General features: G+C 30.9%; 1 protein-coding gene across 1 annotated transcript; it reads left to right on the top strand.

Moving 5' to 3' along the window:
* The first annotated feature begins 20,120 nt into the window (after positions 1–20,120).
* Positions 20,121–21,276, top strand: LOC109013220 (40S ribosomal protein S17-4-like). The gene has a single exon (XM_018995232.2). It carries the CDS (start codon positions 20,571–20,573, stop codon positions 20,928–20,930), a length of 360 nt encoding a protein of 119 aa, XP_018850777.1. The 5' UTR covers positions 20,121–20,570; the 3' UTR covers positions 20,931–21,276.
* Positions 21,277–21,582: the final 306 nt, after the last annotated feature.

The following is a 21,582-nucleotide window of genomic DNA, read 5'->3' as shown; positions in this document are numbered from 1 at the left end:
TACAAAAATAAGAACAAGTGAATAGGACTTAAAAGATCAAGATGCTCAGCCATATTTTGGAGATCAAGGTGTTAACTTAAGTCCTAGTTTGTTTTCACAACTATTATTATCTCATCTCATATCATCATTACAATTTTATCAAATTCTAACACAAAATAAAATAAACAATTCAACTTTTTCATATCGCAAAAATATATATATATTAAAAAAAATATTTTAACAATATTTTATTAAACTTTCAACTTTGATCTCAACTCATCTCACCTCATTTTATGTCATCTGTGAAAACAAACAAAGAATTCTCTTAAAATTTATATTTAGAGTAATATTACATATAGTCGTGGAGTGCGCAAGTTCCGTGAAGTCACTTTGAAAAAATTAATTTTTTTTTCATATGGGTCTCGTATTTTATTTATTTTTTTCAAAATGATTACATGGTTATTACATACTCACAACTACAACTATCATATCTCTTATATTTATTGTGTAATGGTTCATGGTATGTCCTTGAGAATTCTCTCTTTCCCTTTAAGTCTTTTAAGTGTCTAGTACCATGTCTCGATGGTACTACATTGAATTATGTGTTTTTAGGCTAAGTTGAAATAATAAGATGATTTCAAATGGTCTGAATTAATCTGTAAATAATAATATTTTGTAAATCCTTTAAATATAAATATGTTAAGATTTATTTTTGAATTTGCAAAATAGTTGATATGGGTTTAACATTTTTATAAAAAGTTTGAAAAAATAATCGGTATGATCAATAATTAGTTTGAGATGATTTGAATTAGGCTTACCAACCAAACACAGCTACCATATAGTTTTCATCGTCAAAAATGTTTTGACTTATCTCATTTTGTAAAAAGAATTAATATTTTTATTAGTTTTGGGTTGGTAGGGAGTCTGCTTTGTTGCAACAAATATGATCTGAACCTAATATATGCTCCTAAGAATTTGGGCTTGGATTGGCATCGGGCTGGCTGTGTATGTCTAAATTCAGCCCAGACTTTGGGCTTCAAAAAGCAAGTCCAACTTAGCGGAATTCACTAGAATATGAACTTGGGAGGGCATTGGGTTGGATTTTGAGGTATGATTTCAGTGAGACCCTACCGAAAAGCTTAATCTAAACATGCCCTAATCACACGTTGACAGTTCAGAGTGCCTGTATTAGCAACACTAGCAAGCTTAATTTTAGTTTTCCGTGCAACAATTCTATTACAAGCTTACTTATTAACGCATCAAATTAAATACATTATCTATATTGAAACGTAACAAATCAGTTATTATAAAAAATAAATAAAAAATAGAAAATGTAAACTCGTTCTATTGACATGGTCCCACACTAAAATAAATAATTTATATAAATTTAAGATGTGCAAGTCTCGTGCGTATAGATATATATTGGATTTGCAGAGATAATTATATATAGCACAACTCTATTTCATGAATAAGTGTTCAAGGTAAGGAAACACATCATCCTGCAATTTAGCAAATGTTGGACCCAGAACAAAGCAAAAACAGCAGCAAAACAGATAGCTTGTCAATTACAGATCTGGAAAATAGGTGAAGACTTCACTTTGGAATAGACATTTAGAATTAGACACGAGGTGGCCATGCCGACATTAGGAATAAGACCACCTAGTTCTGCGGCTGGGTCCATTGAACTGATGATTTTAAAGATTTATCAGAAGAAACTGGGTGCTATGGTAAGTAAAATATAAGAGTTCGATCAGTACTGTTGACATGTGTCAGTCTAATCATTGTCCATTTTATAAAAAAGATTGTAATCAGCCTGGGAATATATTCTTGTCACATTCTTTTTTACAGAACAAACAAAGCCATCACAATATTTGATCAGTGAGTACAGTACCAAGTTAGACAAACTGAAGTTAGCTCTAGCTAGCTACCAGCTAGGTCGATCCGAACTACTTTAATTTCTCAAACCCAATTTGCATTATATATATATATATATATATATATATCTATCCAAAAGATCAAAACCCTCTTTACAAAACAGTAGCTTGTTGTAGTTTTCAAGCATAAACTTGTGTTAGAAAATATAATATAAATAATTAAACGCATGATTAGTTTCTATTGACTTCAAGTTTTAGAATAAATGGTTATGATTTAACATGCATATAAGTATCTTTGTAATAATGGTCCTGAGTTCGAATTCTAACTCATACAGTATTACTTGATACCGAATTCACCATGTTCGGATAAGTTTTGAGATTAGGCTTATAAGATATGGGCATTTAATCATTTAATGAATAGGACTCTTATTTATGGTTTAAGTAGGGGCCGTACTACTCATATGTTTTGGGGTACTGCTTGTTTGGGAGGGAGGGTTAATGTAATCTATCCATAACGATTATAATTTCATATATATATATATATATATATATATATATACTTTATTAAGCAGCAAAGAATCTTGGCCCACCATGGAACAGTTGATGTAAATTACCCAAATGACAAAATGAACAATCCTTCAGAATCAAGAAAATCTGCATTCTCATGGAGGTTTTTGCATATATATGACATGCACATCACTTCCCGCCATCTATGATCTTGATCGCAACCGTATAGATGTGAAAAAGAAATGGTTGCATGGGAACACAGAGATGATTCTTCGAGAGGATAAGATGATGTCAGCCCAACTCATGATGATAGTGATGGAGAACAGCAATACAACTAGCTAGCTGCTGGCTCATCACCATTCTAAGGAAAAACTAACTTGCCTGAAGACAATGACCAGAATTTGGAATAATATCTTATTAAGGAAACAAGCTCCAATTATTTTATCCATCGTAATGCTAAAGGAGCTAATTTTGGGTCCCCCCACCAAAAAATAAGGAAAAAGAAAATAATTAACTAGCTGGATCACTTAAATCCTAAGCAACAAATTATATAGCATTATTTGAAGTTACTTGCCTTATTTGAATTCGAGAAATATCTCAACTCATCTAATCATTATAATTTTATCAAAGTTTCAGATAAAATATAAAAAACAATTCAACTTTTTTAAATCTTAAAATAAAAATAATATTCTAATAATATTTTATTCAACTTTCATCTCATTTCAATCCATTATCGATCCAAACATGCATTTATTTGGCCGGGTAGAGTAGCTAGCTAGCTATCTGTTCCCCTTGATTCCCTAGTGATAAAGCTAGCTATAATTTTTAAAGAGTTATAACTTACTCCATACGCGTCCATTCCTTAGCTAATGACATATATATATATATATATATATATATGCAAAGTCTTTGGAATTATTTAAGACAATAAGTAATTTGAAAAATTATATATAACCTAGTCATGATCATGACTATCCCAATATTAATATATATATAAAGTAGTACTAGATTTTAATTCGTGTGGGCTATGGGAATTTCTAGAAGGGTAGAAAAAACACCAAAATCATGCCCACGAAATTTATTGGTACTGAAGATTACAAAAGCTGTCACGCTTAGAGCATTGGCAATGGCTAGAGCATTGGCAATGGCCTAGCCATTGCCAAAGTCAAGTGCAAATTTTACCTTTTTTTATCACAAAATTTCTACATTGAACTAGCTATAGCCATATATTTTAGTTTTGAGCTACAGTAATTTTACCCACCTAGTTATATTTGGCTATACACTATTGAAGGACCAAATGAGTTTTTTATTATTTTTTCTCAATTTCCCTCCCTTTCCCTCCCTTTTTGGTAATTTTTCTTGCCAAATTATTTTTCTTTTATGATAAAGTTTCTAATTGAGGGTACATTTATTTTCTATCATTATTAGCTTAATACACAATATAAAAATATAAATAGCAAAAAAAAAAGGTTAGCAAAAATTAATTTGTTGGTTTCAAGAATTGTTGTATAATTTTTTTTTATCAAATATTATTAAAATATATGAAGTATATTTACAAAATATGAAAAAAAAAAATTGTCAAATATTATTAAAATATATAATATAATAATATTATTTTGACTTTAAAATGACTAATCCAATGTGGACTTAGATAGTCAAAAGTTAATACAATAGCCAAAATGTAAGATTTTAGCCAAATTTTAGACTTGGCAATGGCTAGTCCATTGCCAATGCTCTGATCGAGTGAACGACAATTTTGACGTTCATAATTGATTATTGCAATGTTTTTTTCTACGTACAGTACTGTATGGGACGTTGTTTAATTGGTGATGCCCAAATACTCAAGAGTAGTTTTTTTAATAAATATTCAATTTACAAATGAACAAAATCAGAAATATTCGCCAGATCATGCACCTAGCTAGCTAGCTAGGTGTATTTTTCGCGTATAAACGTGTTTTATCTAATGATTTTTAATGAGAGATCATGATCAAAGGTGATCATGCTATATTTTGAGAGAGAGATGCACTTTATCCTTTTTCACTAATTTTATTACATAAATATCACTTTATGTTAGGCTATGCTTAGGGCTGTAAATGAATCAATCTGTTCGTTAGCCTGCTCGGCACTCGCTCGGTTAAACTTGAATCGAACTCGACTCGTGAAAAGAAAAGCTCGCTCGTGAAAGCAGATACCCGCTCGAATTGTAAATGATACATTCCCGACAAAATTCGACTCGACTCGGCTAAGGCTCGTTAAGGCAACTCGCTCGTTTATGCTAGAGTCGACTCGTTAGCTCGACTCAATTAAAACTCAGTCATATATTAATCAATATATATATACACATATATATGTAGTAACTAATAATATAAGCAAATCACTTTTATAATTAAATATATAATATGTAATCTAATTACTTATGTCTATATAGTGAATATATTTCATAACTATATTTTATAATTTGTATAATAATTAGTCGATAAAACTTAATAATTTAATATACTAGTATGTGGGAACCATATATAAAATAGATATATGCTATCATATTAAGTGTATATACTAATAATATATGTAGGCATATAATATATTGTTATTTTAAATAAATATCAACTAGTTAGATATTAATTATTTATAAAATTTATAAAATTTTATTATTCAATAGAGATTCTACTTGTTAGTTGTATAAATTTAATATTAAATTCTTTTATTTTTTTTATTTTTTTTATTTATTAATTATTAAATCTTATTCAAAAAATTAAAAAATCTACAATTTGAGCTCGAACTCGTTTGTGGGACAAGTTCGAGCTCGAGCTCAAGTTAAGTGTTTAGCTTATCGAGTCAACCTCGAACAAAGAATAAAAAATCTCAAGCTCGAGCATTTTGAGTCGAGCCGAGCTCGGCAAGCCAAAAACCAGCTCTGCTCGGCTCGACTCGATTACAGCCCTAGCTATGCTAATCTGCTCGGTCCCTAATCAGCACAATGTAGGCCAGGATGCTAGAACGACATGATGGTCCTTAATTAATTGGGCTTTGCATTTTTATTTTATTTTATTTTTATTGTTCTTAAAATCCTAGGGTTCCTTCATTTTATGAATTACATCACGTCTAGATACCTAGGTTTTTATTTTTCATTGGGAAAAAGTATTGTTCAATATGTTACTATATATAATATATATATATTATGACTGATCTAATTGTGCATCACGTAGGCACCAATAGAATATTTACGTGTTATCAATTAAATTAAAGAAAATTCTATATACTATACTATCATTTTACTTTCATCCCACTATGTAAGATGCAGTATATTTATCACTATTGAATGATCTTTTATTTGATATTTTTTATCATTTAATGGTGATAAATATGTCATATATATCTTACATAGAGATCAAATGAAAGTGGGATGAGAGTGTGGCGTATAACATTACTCTTAAACTAATATATTCACAAAAACAAAGTGACCATCAAATAAGAAAACAAAAACAAAAACATAAATTGAAGGACATAATATACATGGGCACAAAAGTGCTAGGCCCCTCATCATCATGGCTGGCTAGCTAGATCATCAGATCATGACGCGCAACATATGATCCATTACAACAGAAATGAGTTTTTGTGATGGTTTGACAATTGTTAATGTGTCCAAACTGTCACAAAAAAGGAGTTTTCTGTGACTGTTTGTAGAAAGCGTCACTGAAGACAACTGAAAAATTGCATTAGGTTTGAACGTATACATATTAACATTTGAACATTCCCTGTACATGAGAACGTAGAGGCTATTTACGTGCGAACATGAAAATATTTGGCGTTAACATTTGAGCGTTAGTGATTCACGTTCAAATGTTAATTGATTTAATATTAAAGTTGGATAAACTAACATTAAACAAGATTAAGAATTGAAATTCAAAAACGGTAGATATATTAAATAATATTGTTAATTACATATAATATAAATAAAGTACAAAATATGATACAATTTTGTAAACAACACTCAAATCAACATGTTGTTAACAAATCATGTTGTACGAAACTCCTTAATCAATGTCGTAACCTTCTTGTTTAGAATATTGACACGATGGGCAATCTCGACGACAGTCTCCTCTACAGTCGTGATCTATTTGTCGATCTGTCAGTCGATATGCGCAGTAAAAGATGAGATCATTGCATCAACCAAAAGAGGTTGCGCATCCCCGTAAATGTACTCGTCGGCAGCTGACTAGTACTCCCAATATGGAGAGCAACACCGGGCTCAAACTGGGTCAGAGAAACAAGATCTGATACAGGGTTAGGCTAACGTCGAGCATGCCCATTCCCCTGTCCAATGCTTCGACGGTGTGTGGTAATGTCGATGGGGCTCATCTGGTCTGTATTCCACTTCTCCACCTTAGGTTGCACACTCCGGGCCAGTAATTGCTTGGTAATGAGGACTCCATATGGGAGGTTGTTCATGGAGACGACGATCGCCTCATAACGGATCATCTAAAAAATAAGAACTGGCAAGTCGATGGGGTCTCCACATGCCACTCATATAAGGAATTGTGCGCGTTTTTGGCTAAGCTATGCGACAGATCCTTAGAAGCTCTGCGATGACATCCACCGAGACTTCAAACTGAACACCACATACTGTCACGGTGTGAGAGGATGCATCCTTAGACATAGAGCACATCTGCATATAAAACTCTCGAACCATTGAGGCATATACCCCTCAATGTGTAGATGCTCATCCAGCCTCTCATCTCGAACGCTCTTTTGCTCCCATATGAGTTCATGGAACTAGTTTATCATGACTTCTCATTCATGCATCACTGTTCGAGCCCCGATTCGAGACGTGTCCTCACTTGATCCTTCCCTCCCCCTTTTCCTAGTTGTCGGGAGATGAGCCATATTTACGTGTTATCAATTAAATTAAAGAAAAATCTATATATCATATTGTCATTCTACTTTCATCCCACTGTGTAAGATGCGGCACATTTATCACCATTGAATAATCTTTTACTTGATGATTTTTTATCATTTAATAGTGATAAATATGTCATATCTTACATAGTGATCAGATGAAAGTGAGATAAGAGTGTGGCATAAAAGTGCTATGCCCCTCATCATGGCTCTTAAATTAATATATTTACAAAAACAAGATGACTATCAAATAAGAAAGAAAACATAAACAAAAACATAAAAATGAAGACATTATATACACGGGCACAAAAGTGCTATGCCCCTCATCATGGCTCTAGATCATATATATATTGACGACATGATATGATCATAAAACTCAGAAGGAGCTAATTGATCACAACTAGTGCTAATTCCTTGACTACTCTAAATTATTATTTGAATTCATGCACGTACAGCCTACGACATAATGATCATCAATTATTAATTGAAATTCTCCAATACTTATAAATAATAATAACAAATCTGCAAATTTAGTTTATTAATGTTTACAGCTGTACAATGGATCTGGTAAATTAAATATTGTCATAATGTTTATATTCTATATGCAAAATGTAGGTTAAGATTGTAACATAATCATTACCACCGAGTTAAGAGTCAGGAATTTGAATTTCAATTGAATGATAATTATGGTATATGTGGTAACATTCACACGTGAACATGATTTAAATATATATATTGGGCACAAAAAGACATTGAACTTTCAACAAGATAATTGGATAAAGTTGCATGAATTATCAATATCATGTGGATTAGCTCCAGTTCATGTGGTGCTGCATGATCATGAACTTAGGGTTTTAAGTATGCTAGAACCCTAGGAAAGTTTCCACCGCAAAATGCGGTTTAGGTGTGCCATATAAACGTTGTTATTAATGGCATTGATGAAAAGTCTTACCCCAAGCATGCAGTACTATCGGAAGTAAATACAAAAATTCTTGCTGGAATTTTAGAAGAGAGCCAAGTCACGTCACGTGTCTACTTTGAGAGGTGTAATTAAAAGTTGGGTGTTCGTTTCCCAAATAAATACAATAAATTCATCAGCCATGCATGCAGACATGATGATTACAAAAGGTTTGGGAGCATCTTCAAGACAGTACTTCCATTTGGAAAGAGATGATCAGGAAATGGATGATCACTAGCATTGCAATGAGCTTGTCTTGTGACTAATATCATGAAAGAATGAAAATGTTGAGGGGAATTGACTTTTTTTATAAAAAGAAATATCGATGGTCACTTGTACTATATATAGTGGTACTCATGAGCACTAGCATGCAGCAATCTCCTAACGAAACGTAGCCGGCCATGCTGCATATAATATATATCGTGCATCTTGACTTCGATTCAAAGTCATTTAATTATTACTGCTTTATCAATCACCTTAATGATTATATCCTATGAATGTTTCAGACACAATATTCTTCTCATCATTACTCAGCATATGCATTTTAGACTCCGGTGCTTCTGGAAAATTTTCATCAAAAGCTAGCAGCTTGCTGCAGCTATATATAATGTACCACGCCAGATATATATATATACAACTTCATGTATACGTGTGCATGTTTGTGTGTGATTGGCTAATTTTTTGATTAATTTGGTCATGATCAGCTGCATATATGCATGCAGCCAATGCTGGGTAATTAGGAAAATATATATAGACCTGTTTTTATGGTTCTTTTGATAATAAGTATTACTTTGCTAGCTAGGAGACCTTAATTCAAAAGTTTGATCTTATCATGATGATGACCTGCAGCATGCTTTTGAACTACATTATGACCAAGTACGTACGCAAGCTTAGGTTGCTAATTAGTGTTCTTATCCATTATAAAACTCAATATAACAAGATACGTGATTATAAGAAAATTTTTTATTTACGATTAGTTAATTTTAACGAAATAATTATTTACAATTAAAATTAATTGTAAAAAGTTTTTTGATCGTAATAAATTAATCACAAAAATCTATTTTTCTTATAGTAATACACCATTAATATATACACCTTTAATATATGTAAAAGTAATCGACTATGCATGAGTGAGTTCATAGAAGTTCAGATAATTCTCGTTCATCATGCATTAGGTCATGTTGATGTTGCTGCATCTAGTAATTAATTAGTTATAAAATGAAACGTTTTGAGTTAATACGTACGTAGTACTGCTTGTTCTACAAAATAGTCTTATTAAAAAAGATTTAAAAATTAATATATTTTAATATCATACCTTAAATTATGAGGTTCTTTTTATTGTAAAATAGATTTGACAAATCACAATCAGTTCTGCTAATAATTTGTATTTATTATACTTTATCTTCTCGAACTTTCACTCAATTTACAATGTGCCTCCGAAACTAATAATTGCATCAAAGTAGACCCGCTTACTTTCAAAACTTATCAATCCCCCATTCCGTCTACCAGTAGCGTCAAATGTAACGGAAAGTGCCTCCACGTGCATAACATTCACTGTAAATATATAATTTTCATCTAATTTATTATAATTGATTATATAAAGTATAAAATAATATATACTATCAATTAATAATAAATCATAAATCATGTGATAATTTATGTCATTATATGTAAATAGTTAATGCATCATACATGAATAACCATAGATAAAATTATTTAATACATAAGTTGCAAACAAGTATGAATAATCTATGTACACAATAAAATTATTTGATATTAATTAATCATATATAAAATGTATAATATTATTAATAATTATGCATACTAAATAGTAAATATTTTTGTAAAGCGAGCCCTTCTCGGAATGAAATACGTTTCGATATCCCAAGAATTAGAAAATGAAGAAATTTGGGAAATTTGGCTCACCCTTCCCAGTGTAGTCAAATGAACTGCAATTTATATTAAAAAAAATGAACTGCAATTTAAAGAAAAATTATATTTTATCATTCTTTCAAATACACCAAAATTTATAGGACTTGGCAACTTGTGTATACATGGTAATTAATATGATCTAGTCATTATGATTTGACCATTTGTTAATTTTAAGAATTAGATCTTGATCGATTGTGTAAATTGGCGAAGTTTATAATCTAAAATAAACAAATAAAATAAAATTCTTGGAGTAGAAAATCACGTTGTGTCCAAACTACATGTACGTGGCAAGTTATAAAGCAAAGTGTGTAGATCAGTTGTATATATACAACCGACAATAACAAGAGCATCATAAAATCTTAAGGGGTAACATATATAATAATCTTGGAGTAGGTTGTATAAACTGAATGTCTGTCAAACTACTTTTTAATGTCTGTCGAGCAAGTAGTGATCTGCATTAACGTGAATTACTATTTTTTTAATTTTTCATAAAAAAAAAATAAATTCATTTTAATTTCTTTAATTCATTTAAAAACATATTCCAATCTATTTATATTTAAACAATTCTCAATAAAATGTACCAAACACTGCCAAATTTTTTACCTCGAACATAAAGTGCCAATCAAAACAAAAAGAGCAACATAAATAATTAATTAGGTCATGGACTTTCAGATCACATGATGTTACATGGGCCTACCACCTACTATACGTAGGTACGTACGTACAAATGATCAAAATCAAATGCGTTGTCGGTACGTTGATTTAGGTGCCCTGCAGTGTAACGACCCATCTGCCGGTAGTATCATTATATATTACATATTACAATATATAGATGGATCATGATCATGTTCTCTGAGTTCATTAGTTATGATGATGGACCTGACATTTCCTAAAGTTTAAAACCCTACATATATTATAATTGTCTTCTTGTCCCATCTGAATTGCATATCGACCACGAAACCTTTGATTGAATTCAATGACTTGATTGCACCAAAATGTCTCATCTAACAACTTATCTACTCGGAACCAACTAACCACAATTTTTCAGAATCCTACTTAAAACCCTACAATCAAGACAATCTTGATTGCACGAGTACATGATTGATCTCTATGATCGGTTCTTCCCATGAAGCTTTTTTTTTTTTTTTGAAAAATAATTTTATAATTATAAAATAGGCAAACATGTCACATTTCTTTTAAAAAGTTAATTTTTTTAATAATATATCTCTCTTTTAAAATTAGTATGCGATGCTTACACACTATCACATGAATATATCTTGTGCTCTTTATTTGTAGGTACAAGAGTACTTGAAAAACATTGGATCTATATCAGTGGAGTTATTGAATTCATGAACAGTTGTAACTAGAATTAATTTCCAAGTAAATGTTTGCATGGGATGAAACTTTTGTGGTTTGGCCCAGAAGTAGTTTTTTTTTCTCAGCAAAAGGGAAGGTGGGGGCGACCAGCGTAGCTATCCTCCCTGTCGATGATCATAAGAATCCCTCACCGCTGCAGAATGTCTAGTTTGAGCCATAGCTACTACCCCAAGGACGAACCCGTCACCACAACACCACTAAGATGTCAACCGGTACAAATACCATCGATCCCATATACCCTTAGTTAGGCACTACTTCTAGAAGTAGTTATGATGTAGTGAAGGAGAACAAGTTACTATTTAGTCTAATTACACAACTTAATGATAGCTTGCTCTTTTCTCTTCTCTTCTCTTCTCTTCTCTTCTCTTCTCTTCTCTTTGGGGGGAGGGGTATTGAAATATTGATCTAAGTGCAAAACCTATTAGAGACCAACGCGGTTGTTCAATAGTTTTGTAATATTACTCTCGAGTTATTCGACATGTAGTAAGTTTTTGGTTTCAATTTAGATATTAATTACTTTTTATTATTAGTATTAGTCATTTAAGAATTTATTGAATCTCCTGATGGGTTGAAATCTAAGTTATAACTCAAACTCGATTTAAGGGAGTGTTTGCAGCTTCCCGCCATCTATGTTCCTCTTGTTTGATTTTCAATTTGTAGAATGCTACTAAAGTCATATTCAACTAGGAAAGTCCCTCATTTGCTCCCTCCTACCATTTTTATTAAGCAAAAAAAGAAAATGTAAAACCTAGCAAGCTTGTTCTGCCCCATTTGAATAATGAAAGTATTTCATCTCATCTCATCTCATCTCATCATTACAATTTTCTCAAATTCTCACACAAAATAGAATAAACAATTCAATTTAATTTTTCAAATCGTAAAACAATAATAATATTAAAAAATAATATTATAATAATATAATTTTATTCAACTTTTATCTTTCATATAAAATCATTTCATCTCATTTCACTATCTAAACTGTACCTAAATCAATAATCTTAAGGCGAATGCCTGTGACTTGAACCACTAGTCAACCAATGGCCATTCTTGTGGTGGAGGGAAAAAGGCATCTTCTTTTACCCTATGTCAACTCATCGACTTTGCTGTTATTTTCTAAGCTCCTTATATTATAATATAAATTAAATTATTAAATTTACATCTTTTCATAAGTTTAAATTTTAAAAATATTAAATTTTAAGAATAAGTGATGATTTAACTCCTTAATTTCTCCCAATCCACTTACTTTATGATCTATTACCATTATTAAAAAAATTAAAGATCAGTACTTTTATACTAGTTGACCTAGTAAATTTTCACATCAATAATATATTTGGTATGTCGAAAAACAAACTTGCAAATATATTTTTTCTAATAAGAAAAATGTAAGTCTATGCTCTATTTATATATATATATATATATATATATATATATATCATTCCCACCCAACCATATTTTATCCATCAATCCCATAATAGAGTAATGCTAGGTACAAGTCCTAAATAAACAAATGATCTCATATAGTAAGCTATTTGTAAAAAAGTGGGTCCAACAAAAAAAAATAGGTTTTTTAGATTTTTTAGGTGGAGTCTACTTTCTTACAAATCCTTACATAAGATTTGTCTATTTAAGACTTGTATAAAAATAATTTCTCTATCTTCGGCCTTCGTACGTCAGTAACGTCGTCATGACATACCTAGCTAGCTCAGTAAGCACACCTTCGACGTGTGGATTAATTCAATTTGCAACACATGTTTCAAATCAATGAATTATTAATCTAACCATTGAGCCTTACATATATGGGATCAGATGAACTATTTAATACTATTTTTAATTTAATTATCCGGTATATTAATTGGAGGCGTTTGATCTGCTAGCTAATTGAGTGATCCCTCGATCGCCACCCCAATTAATTCTAATAAATTGGTAATTTCCAATTGCATGCAAGTGTCTTTTTCTTGTTCAGACTAGAAAGAGGCAAGAATAATCATGTGAAACAGCTAGCGCGTAGATATATATAAATACAACAAGCTGAGCTCAATGATGCAGATCAGCAGATCAAATTGAATATCTGACGAATCATGTAGTACTGATGAATGCACGTAAATAAACAGTAGTACTTATGAGAGTAGTAGTGTCCCACACGATGACGATCGACTCAACTCCCCTCATGCAAAAGGCAACTCTCAACAGTACTGAACAAAAACAATAATCCAAGTAGGTCCTAGTAAATTAATAAAATTAATAAATTAAAAAAAAAAAAGCATACAAAAAAGCAAACAAAAGCGGTTTTGCCTTTGGTTTTCTGGAGAGAATTAGATGATGATCAGCTAGCTAGGATCGATGATCATAATATTGTGGGCGCTTACTGCCTTGCTATTGGATTCATATATATATATATATATATATATATATATATATATATATATATATATGCAATGCAAATGTATATAGATATATAGAATAGTACTTAATTATTGTGAGAAACAGACAAATAAACAACACATGCAAGAGTGTACGAATACCACACATCCCTAATTAGCTTGTTTGGTTTTATTTATGTAAGATGATCTACTTCTCTCTCATACATATATATATATATATATATATATATCGATCGCCGTGGTTTTTTAGACATCATCTAAAGAGACGTTTGAATTTGAAGATGACTTGAGATGAGTTGAGATGGATTGTAAATAATAATGAGATGAGTTATGAATAATAGTGAGATTTGTGAGTTAAAGTTGCTGAATAGTAATGAATAGTAGTGAGATGAGTTGAGATGAGCTGAGATGTCCTGCTAATCTAAACGTCTCCTAAGTCTCGTTTAGATAATAAAAATATTTCGTCTCATCTTATTTTATCTTATTATTATAATTTAAATATATATATATATATATATATATATGAATGGCCGTGATTTTTCAAACCATCTTAATTGTACTTCTATTGTCTGGCTTGTTCTTAATTCGTCTCGTTCGTACGTACGTGGTGATCTATAGCTTGCCGCAAACTAGCTAGGTTTCCTTAGGTGAGCCATGCTAAGCTACCCATGCATGTGCATGCGTGCACTTCATTAGAGTACTCCTCCTTATCAAATATTATATATTAATATACTGCTTCTACGAATTTCTTGTACTTTTACACAATTATATATATTTGATTTTCTTCGACCATAATTACTTCGATTTTAAGTTTTTACGAATGTCCATATATAAAAACTAAACACCAAAAAAAAAAAAAAAAAAAAAACCAATTAATTTCTAAGAGTGTTTCTCATTCCATAATAAAAGTAAGAATAAGAAGAATGATATACAATCTCTCATCCTTCACATACCATCTTTTTTAAAAATTTTAATATTTTTTAATTTTTTTAATATTTTTTTTTAATTTATTCTTTTTAAACTATTTTAATTTTTTTATTTATTATTCATATATTAAATATTTGATAAAAGCAAAAAATAATAAAAATTAAAAAAATTATGATATGTGGAGGTTGTATGAATAGTAAGAAGTTATGTAGATTTTTTGTAAAAGTAATGATCATAACATGTAAGAAAAATCTTTTTGCTACCATGAGAGGGCGTACGTAATTACGATATATAGAATCATTTTTATATATTTTTCATACATTCTACTAATATAATTGATTAAATAAATTATTTTATATTAAAAAATGATGTAGTATTCAATCACATTAGTAAAATGTGAAAAGAATTCGCAAAAGTGATTAATTGCACATAAAATTTTTGCATAATTAATTAACAAATTTGTGTGAGTATCCACGTGTCGCTCAATGAAACATCAATTCTTTTCTAATTACTCATGTATACATGTCATTGGATGGTAATAGAGAAGAAAAGTAGCGTTATATGTATTTATAATTTTACTTATAATTTTATATATGTATAAGACCCATTTTATTATTTTTTTTTTAAATTTAAATTTTGAATTTTAAATTTTATTATTTTCAAGATATCAATAACTAACACGTCAATACATATTATTATGTAAGTAAAAATTATAAGTACAAATAGTATTTTCTGGAAAAAAAAATACAAAAAACAAAAAAAAAACAAAATTAAAGCTGTCGGCCAATATTTTCATATATTTGAGCCTTACATGCAATATTTACAATATGCACTCCACTTTCTCACAGAATTATTAGTCTAATATATTTTCAGGCTACTAATTAATTAATATGCCACACACCATGCACGCAAATACACAACTTATTTTGACTAGAAATTTCCAAGAAAATCTCCATCCAAAGAATATTCTTGGTAGGGGAAAAAATTACACGGAGTAATTGTATTAATAGCGTGACTTTATATAATATATTAGATCTACTTTATAATAAAAGTAGTTTTACAATCTAATATATCATATTAATTTATAAGTTTACTTTTGTAAGATCTTTTTATGTCTAAAGTATTTATCTTATAGTAATTAATTAGACAATGTGCTAGTACTCGGTCTTATATTATCTTCATTAATTCAACTTTTTTCGATATATATGTATGTCTAGAATCAGTGGCTAGCTATAAACTATATATATATGGTTTTTAATTTTCCCATTATGAGTTATTAATGGATAGTAATGGTTTAATTAATTTTGGTACAACAACTTTTTGTATGAATTAGATGCTAATTTGCTTAGACGACAAAGTAATTTGAGGCGCATGCAGCAGCTAGCACTCTCAAACAAATCTAACCAACCTTTATAGACCTTAGACCTTCATACATGATGTTAAAGCTTTTGAAATATATCACTACTTCTTGTTTAAGTAGTGATGTTTTGGAATTTTGTCAATATATATAAATGAAAACTTACTATTTTCCATATATATATATATATATATATAATTTAGTCTGATGATCAAATTGCATGAATAATCTAAACTTACTTTCTGGTCATTTTATTTTGGAGCTAAGTTCTTTTACCACAAGAAAAACGTTTATTATATATAGTTAGTTATTTGCTAAGAAAATTATTATTTCCTATCAAAATGAGTTCATCGATCACATTACAAAATTATAACTTGTCACAAATAATAATTTTTCTTATAATAAGCTTATATATATATCTCTCACTATTTTCCATCACATATACATGCACATGTTTAATTTCAACAAAACGTTTTACATTTAATTTGAACTTTTTATGGGTATCACATGATGATCATGATAAGGTATAAACTTATCACCAAATTAGTAGTTTTCGATAATGCATGATGATGAAATCCATATTATTATATGCATGAATTAACAGCATGATCTATATATGATCATAGAGATTTAGAGACTGAATGAAAAATTATATTTAGGACTTGTTTGGATTCGAAGTCATTTCAGCTCATCTCAACTCATCTCACTACTATTCAGCAACTTTAACTCACAAGTCTCACTACTATTCACAACTCATCTCATTACTATTCACAATCCATCTCAACTCATCTCAGTTCATTTCAACTCATCTTAAATTATCTTCGAATCCAAACATCTCTTTAGTCAGAAAAAAAATGAAGAGAGATATATTTCATTTTAAAGGTATATATTGGTTTGCTCAAACACATTGGCATATGACATGTCTGACACCAATCAGTGCAATCACCAGGTGATTATGTTCACGTGGTTGTGGGTCAAAGCCTTTGTCCTCACACTCTCCTTGAGATGTGTGTTTGGCTTGATTTGCTACTGTGCGTGAAGTCCTGATTATTTAATTTGGTGCTAACTAAAAGAAGTAAAAAGGAAAAAAGAAAGAACAGAGGGATCAGAGTAATAATTTCTTCTTTATGTTTTACAAATCTAAAGGAAAAGACCCAAAGCTAATTCAAGTTCACATTTTGATGTAGTGTGGGGCAAATCATTTTGCAATTATCACTCATTTTAGATAACCTGTGGGCGAATAGTTTAATCATCCACACTAATCTTCTGATCATATTTCTTTTTAAATCAAGAAATAACTAAAGCGATTGCTCATAATCCAAACTAAATAATATAAAAAGTACTGAAATTAACAGGCTTTAACAAGATCAGTACTCGACATTAAAATATAAATTATAAATAAACAAAAAATGATACACATTGATATCTAAACCCCTAAAACTCCAAATAAAATAATTTTCCCAAATTCCAAATATATATATATACACACACACATTAGGGTTTATATACTAATAAACTGAGATAAAGTACAACAATTATTAATTTAAAAATTCTTCTCATCAGTCATTATTTACCACTCCACACCTCACACCTTATAAAAAAATCATCATACTCTATAAAAAACAACACCCTTACACCATATGAAAAAACTATAAGTATAGAGTGTGAGAATGAATAATAGCTGATGCATAACATTCCTCCTACACCTGTCATATTTTATGTACCTAGCTAGTAATTACTTAATTAGCAACTTTCACCAGATGAGAGAGAGAGCTAATTGTTCTGATCTACAAGCAGCAAATTAATTATGGTACTCCTTAATATAGCTAGCTTGAACAAATTCAAGCCATTAAAGGTAAAAACAAATTAGGGGAACGAATGTTATAAGTAATTATGAAACTAATGCATGCAATTGCATCATGAGTTAGTATAATTCATGTGTGCATATAATAATATATATGTTATATGTTGATGCAAAGAAAAGCTGCATCTATATATATATATATATTATTTTAACTTGCTTAGTTATGTTACAATTGATGCCTTTTTATTTAATTAATTTTATAAATGGCAAGATTTTTTTTTCTCCCAAATAATACATAATTAATCTAAATCCTAAATGGGGGGGGGGAGTCACGGTTCCATTTTTCTAGAGAGAGAAAGTCCAGCTTCTCTCTAAATCTAGAAAAAGACTCATATATGATCTTCCGTTCCATTTTTTCGCTGAAGATTACACGTGGTGTACTAGTGACTCTAGAGTCCCCATATCTGTTAGATCTAACCGACTCCATCCAAACACCAACATATATATATATATATATATAGTACTTACGCGACAATTTCCGGCCATTGCCGACTTGGGTTTATAGTCGATCATATCGTATAATATCCAATTATATTATTGTTTTCCCTAATTGAAGATCTTGCCGACGAGAGAGATGCAAGTCCCTCATTCAAACAAATTAGAACAATAAACTGCAGTGCACTATCTTTTTTGACGACGTAGTATTAATTATAATAGGGTGTTTGTCAGAAAACTTCACCCTTTATATATGTATCTTAAATTGCGTTTGGGTAGTGAGGCGATCTCAGATATTCTGTAAATAATAGTAAAAAAATAATTATAAAATATTAAATATTAATAAAAAATAATAATAAAATAATAAATAATAGTAAAATATTCTCAAATAAGTATTCCGAGAATCGAATAACTCTACTAACCAAATTAACTAGCCTTAGTCACGCTGATCTATTAATGAACCACTTGTTTAGAAATAAAAATGCAGGATCTCATGCATTCAAGACCCGGCCCTAGACTCAATCTCTAAAATATTGTATGCATGACATAGTCAAGCTATGAATTCCATTTTATTAATACCAATAACTAAAATATTCATCTGAGTATTTTTTGAAACAAAAACAAATGCGGAGAATGTAGTACTAATTAATTGGACTTAAACATCATTTGCGTGCAGCATTAATTAATTTCACAACTCGAAATATTCCCCACTTTATCATCGTACTATACTATATTAATATTATTCAAAGACTTTGAAATCATCTCATGATATTAAGAAACCAACGTACAGTACTACTACTGCATGTAGCTAGCTAGCGCACAGCTTTCTCCAATGGAATCACTATTTGATCCGACACAAGTAGTAGTACTATACAGTACAATTAGTAAACTATGTGAATTGTGAATAGCAAATAAAATAAAATATAAATAAATAAATAAAATGTGAATTGTGAATAGCCGATATATCGAGAAGCAGCAAACTGAGTTTCTGTTTCCTTCTCTAGCTAATCTCTCTCTTTTCTTTTCTTTTTTCTCGGGAAAATCGGAGACAATTCAATATAGATCATCTACTCCAATGCAATTCTATGTGCTAAATTATTAAAAGGAATTGACTCCTAAAATAATAGAAAACTAACAAAAACCAGTAATACTAATTAGCTAGGTATAATGCACAGATGTTAATGTAGTACTACTACTGCCAATATTGTTCGGTAAAGAGGCCGACAATTCTCTAGGGTTATGCAGCTGCCATATATACGCAATATATATATAAGAAAAGGGTAATGCTGGGCATCAGCTGGAAGCCACAGCATATTTTTCAGAATTTTTTTTTTTTTTTGTTTTTTTCTTCAACTCAACACGGTGTGTTGTGGATGTAGGCTGATGTTTTTCATTTCTCATAAGAAAATACTTTAGTCACAAAAAGTTACTTTTATTGTAAAGTAAATCTAAAATATTTCATGAAACCATGTCAGTTTGCGAGTTTACTTTTGTGTAATCTATTTGTCTCTGTAGCAATTCTCATATATATAGAGTTAATTATTATTTTGAATTTCGTTATATATGATTGTCTGTGATTATTCTTAATGGTTAATATGATTTAGCTCCTCCACGGGCAATGATATTTCATGTGCCCTTTATAATTACATAACTGCTACATACAACCGCGGTGAGAAATTGTGATGTGATCGGATGACATCAGATGATTTAAATAAAATAAAAAAAATAGCAAAAGAAACAAGAAGAGAAAGTGTTCTCGAGTCTTCTATGGCCAAACTAGCTAGTGATTTTCTCTCCAACAATTTATAAAACACTTTGCATGCATTCTTAACCCCCATTGCAGCTGCTCTTCTGCATTTACATCATTTCTTCCTTGATACAACCAAGCCAATAGCAAGTTTCTAAGACTCCAAATACAAGAAAATGCATCACCTCTCCTTAGCGGCCAAGTAGTGCCTCGCTGAGTATCCTCGTGCGGCTTCCTCGCCCTTCCCGAGAACAGTAAATTAATCGAATTTCTCATGTTCAAACCAAGATTGCAAAGAAGTCTTCACGCCAGGTGATTGAGAGGTACTAATCTCGAATGACATTGGACTTCCACACCAACAAGAAGATCTTAGAGGAGGTTGCCATCATCCCCTCAAAGAGGTTCCGCAATAAGATTGATGGCTTCTCTACCCACCTGATGAAGTGGTTTCATAAGGGTCCAGTGCGTGGCATCTCACTGAAGCTGCAAGAAGAAGAGCGAGAGCGTCGTATGGACTTTGTTCCAGATGATTCTGCTATTAAGACTGATGAAATTAAGGTTGATAAGGAGACCCTTGATATGCTTGCTGCTCTTGATATGTCTGAGATCCATAGGCTTGTTGAAGTCGAGCTACAACCTGTTGTTCCTGCACAAGTGTTTAGCCGTGGTGCAGGTGGTGCTCCTAGGAGGTACTGAGATGGTTGAGTCTCTGTTCTTTTAAGAATCAATATCTTAACTTTTATTGAGGTACTGGATTCTTTTTGGTTAGTTTTGATGTTTTGTTATATTGACGAGGTATTTGGATTATTAGTTTTGGTCATAATTGAGTGTTTAGATGTTTTTGAAATACAAGAAAGTGAGTGAACTGAAACTAGTTCTAGAACCCAAACTCAAATTCTCCAGAGCCCACACTCTGATACTTCTTTTTCTTTGTTATGTGAATTGTGAGTGTTTAGCACGATGAAAAAGAAGCTTGCGATGCAAAACAGTGAGCATGGCGTTGTTACTGTCCATGAGGAGTACTAAGGAGCTCCTGATCCTCACACCTACGTAAAACAAAAATGAGAGGAAAATTAGTAAATTAACTAAATCAATTCGTTAGATTAAAAAATTTCTCTATTTCTCCAAAACAATTTCTCAACAACCAAACAATGGGCAGCCCCCAAAATTTTAGATTAAAAAATAAAAAAGAACAAACCTGTGAAGCAGTCGAGTTCCCTGGCAAACTTGAGGGCCTGAGTGATTTCAGAATAAGGGGCCATAGTATTTGAGCATGCAGCAGAGGCAAGAGGCCATAGTATTTGTGCTTCCGTTCGTGCAAAAGACTTATCTCTAGAGTTTAGTAAGG

The sequence above is a fragment of the Juglans regia genome, chromosome 11, assembly GCF_001411555.2.
Source record: "Juglans regia cultivar Chandler chromosome 11, Walnut 2.0, whole genome shotgun sequence".
NCBI classification, from domain to species: Eukaryota; Viridiplantae; Streptophyta; class Magnoliopsida; order Fagales; family Juglandaceae; genus Juglans; species Juglans regia.
Note: the sequence above shows the minus strand (reverse complement) of the source record. Positions and strands in the feature narration are given on the sequence as shown.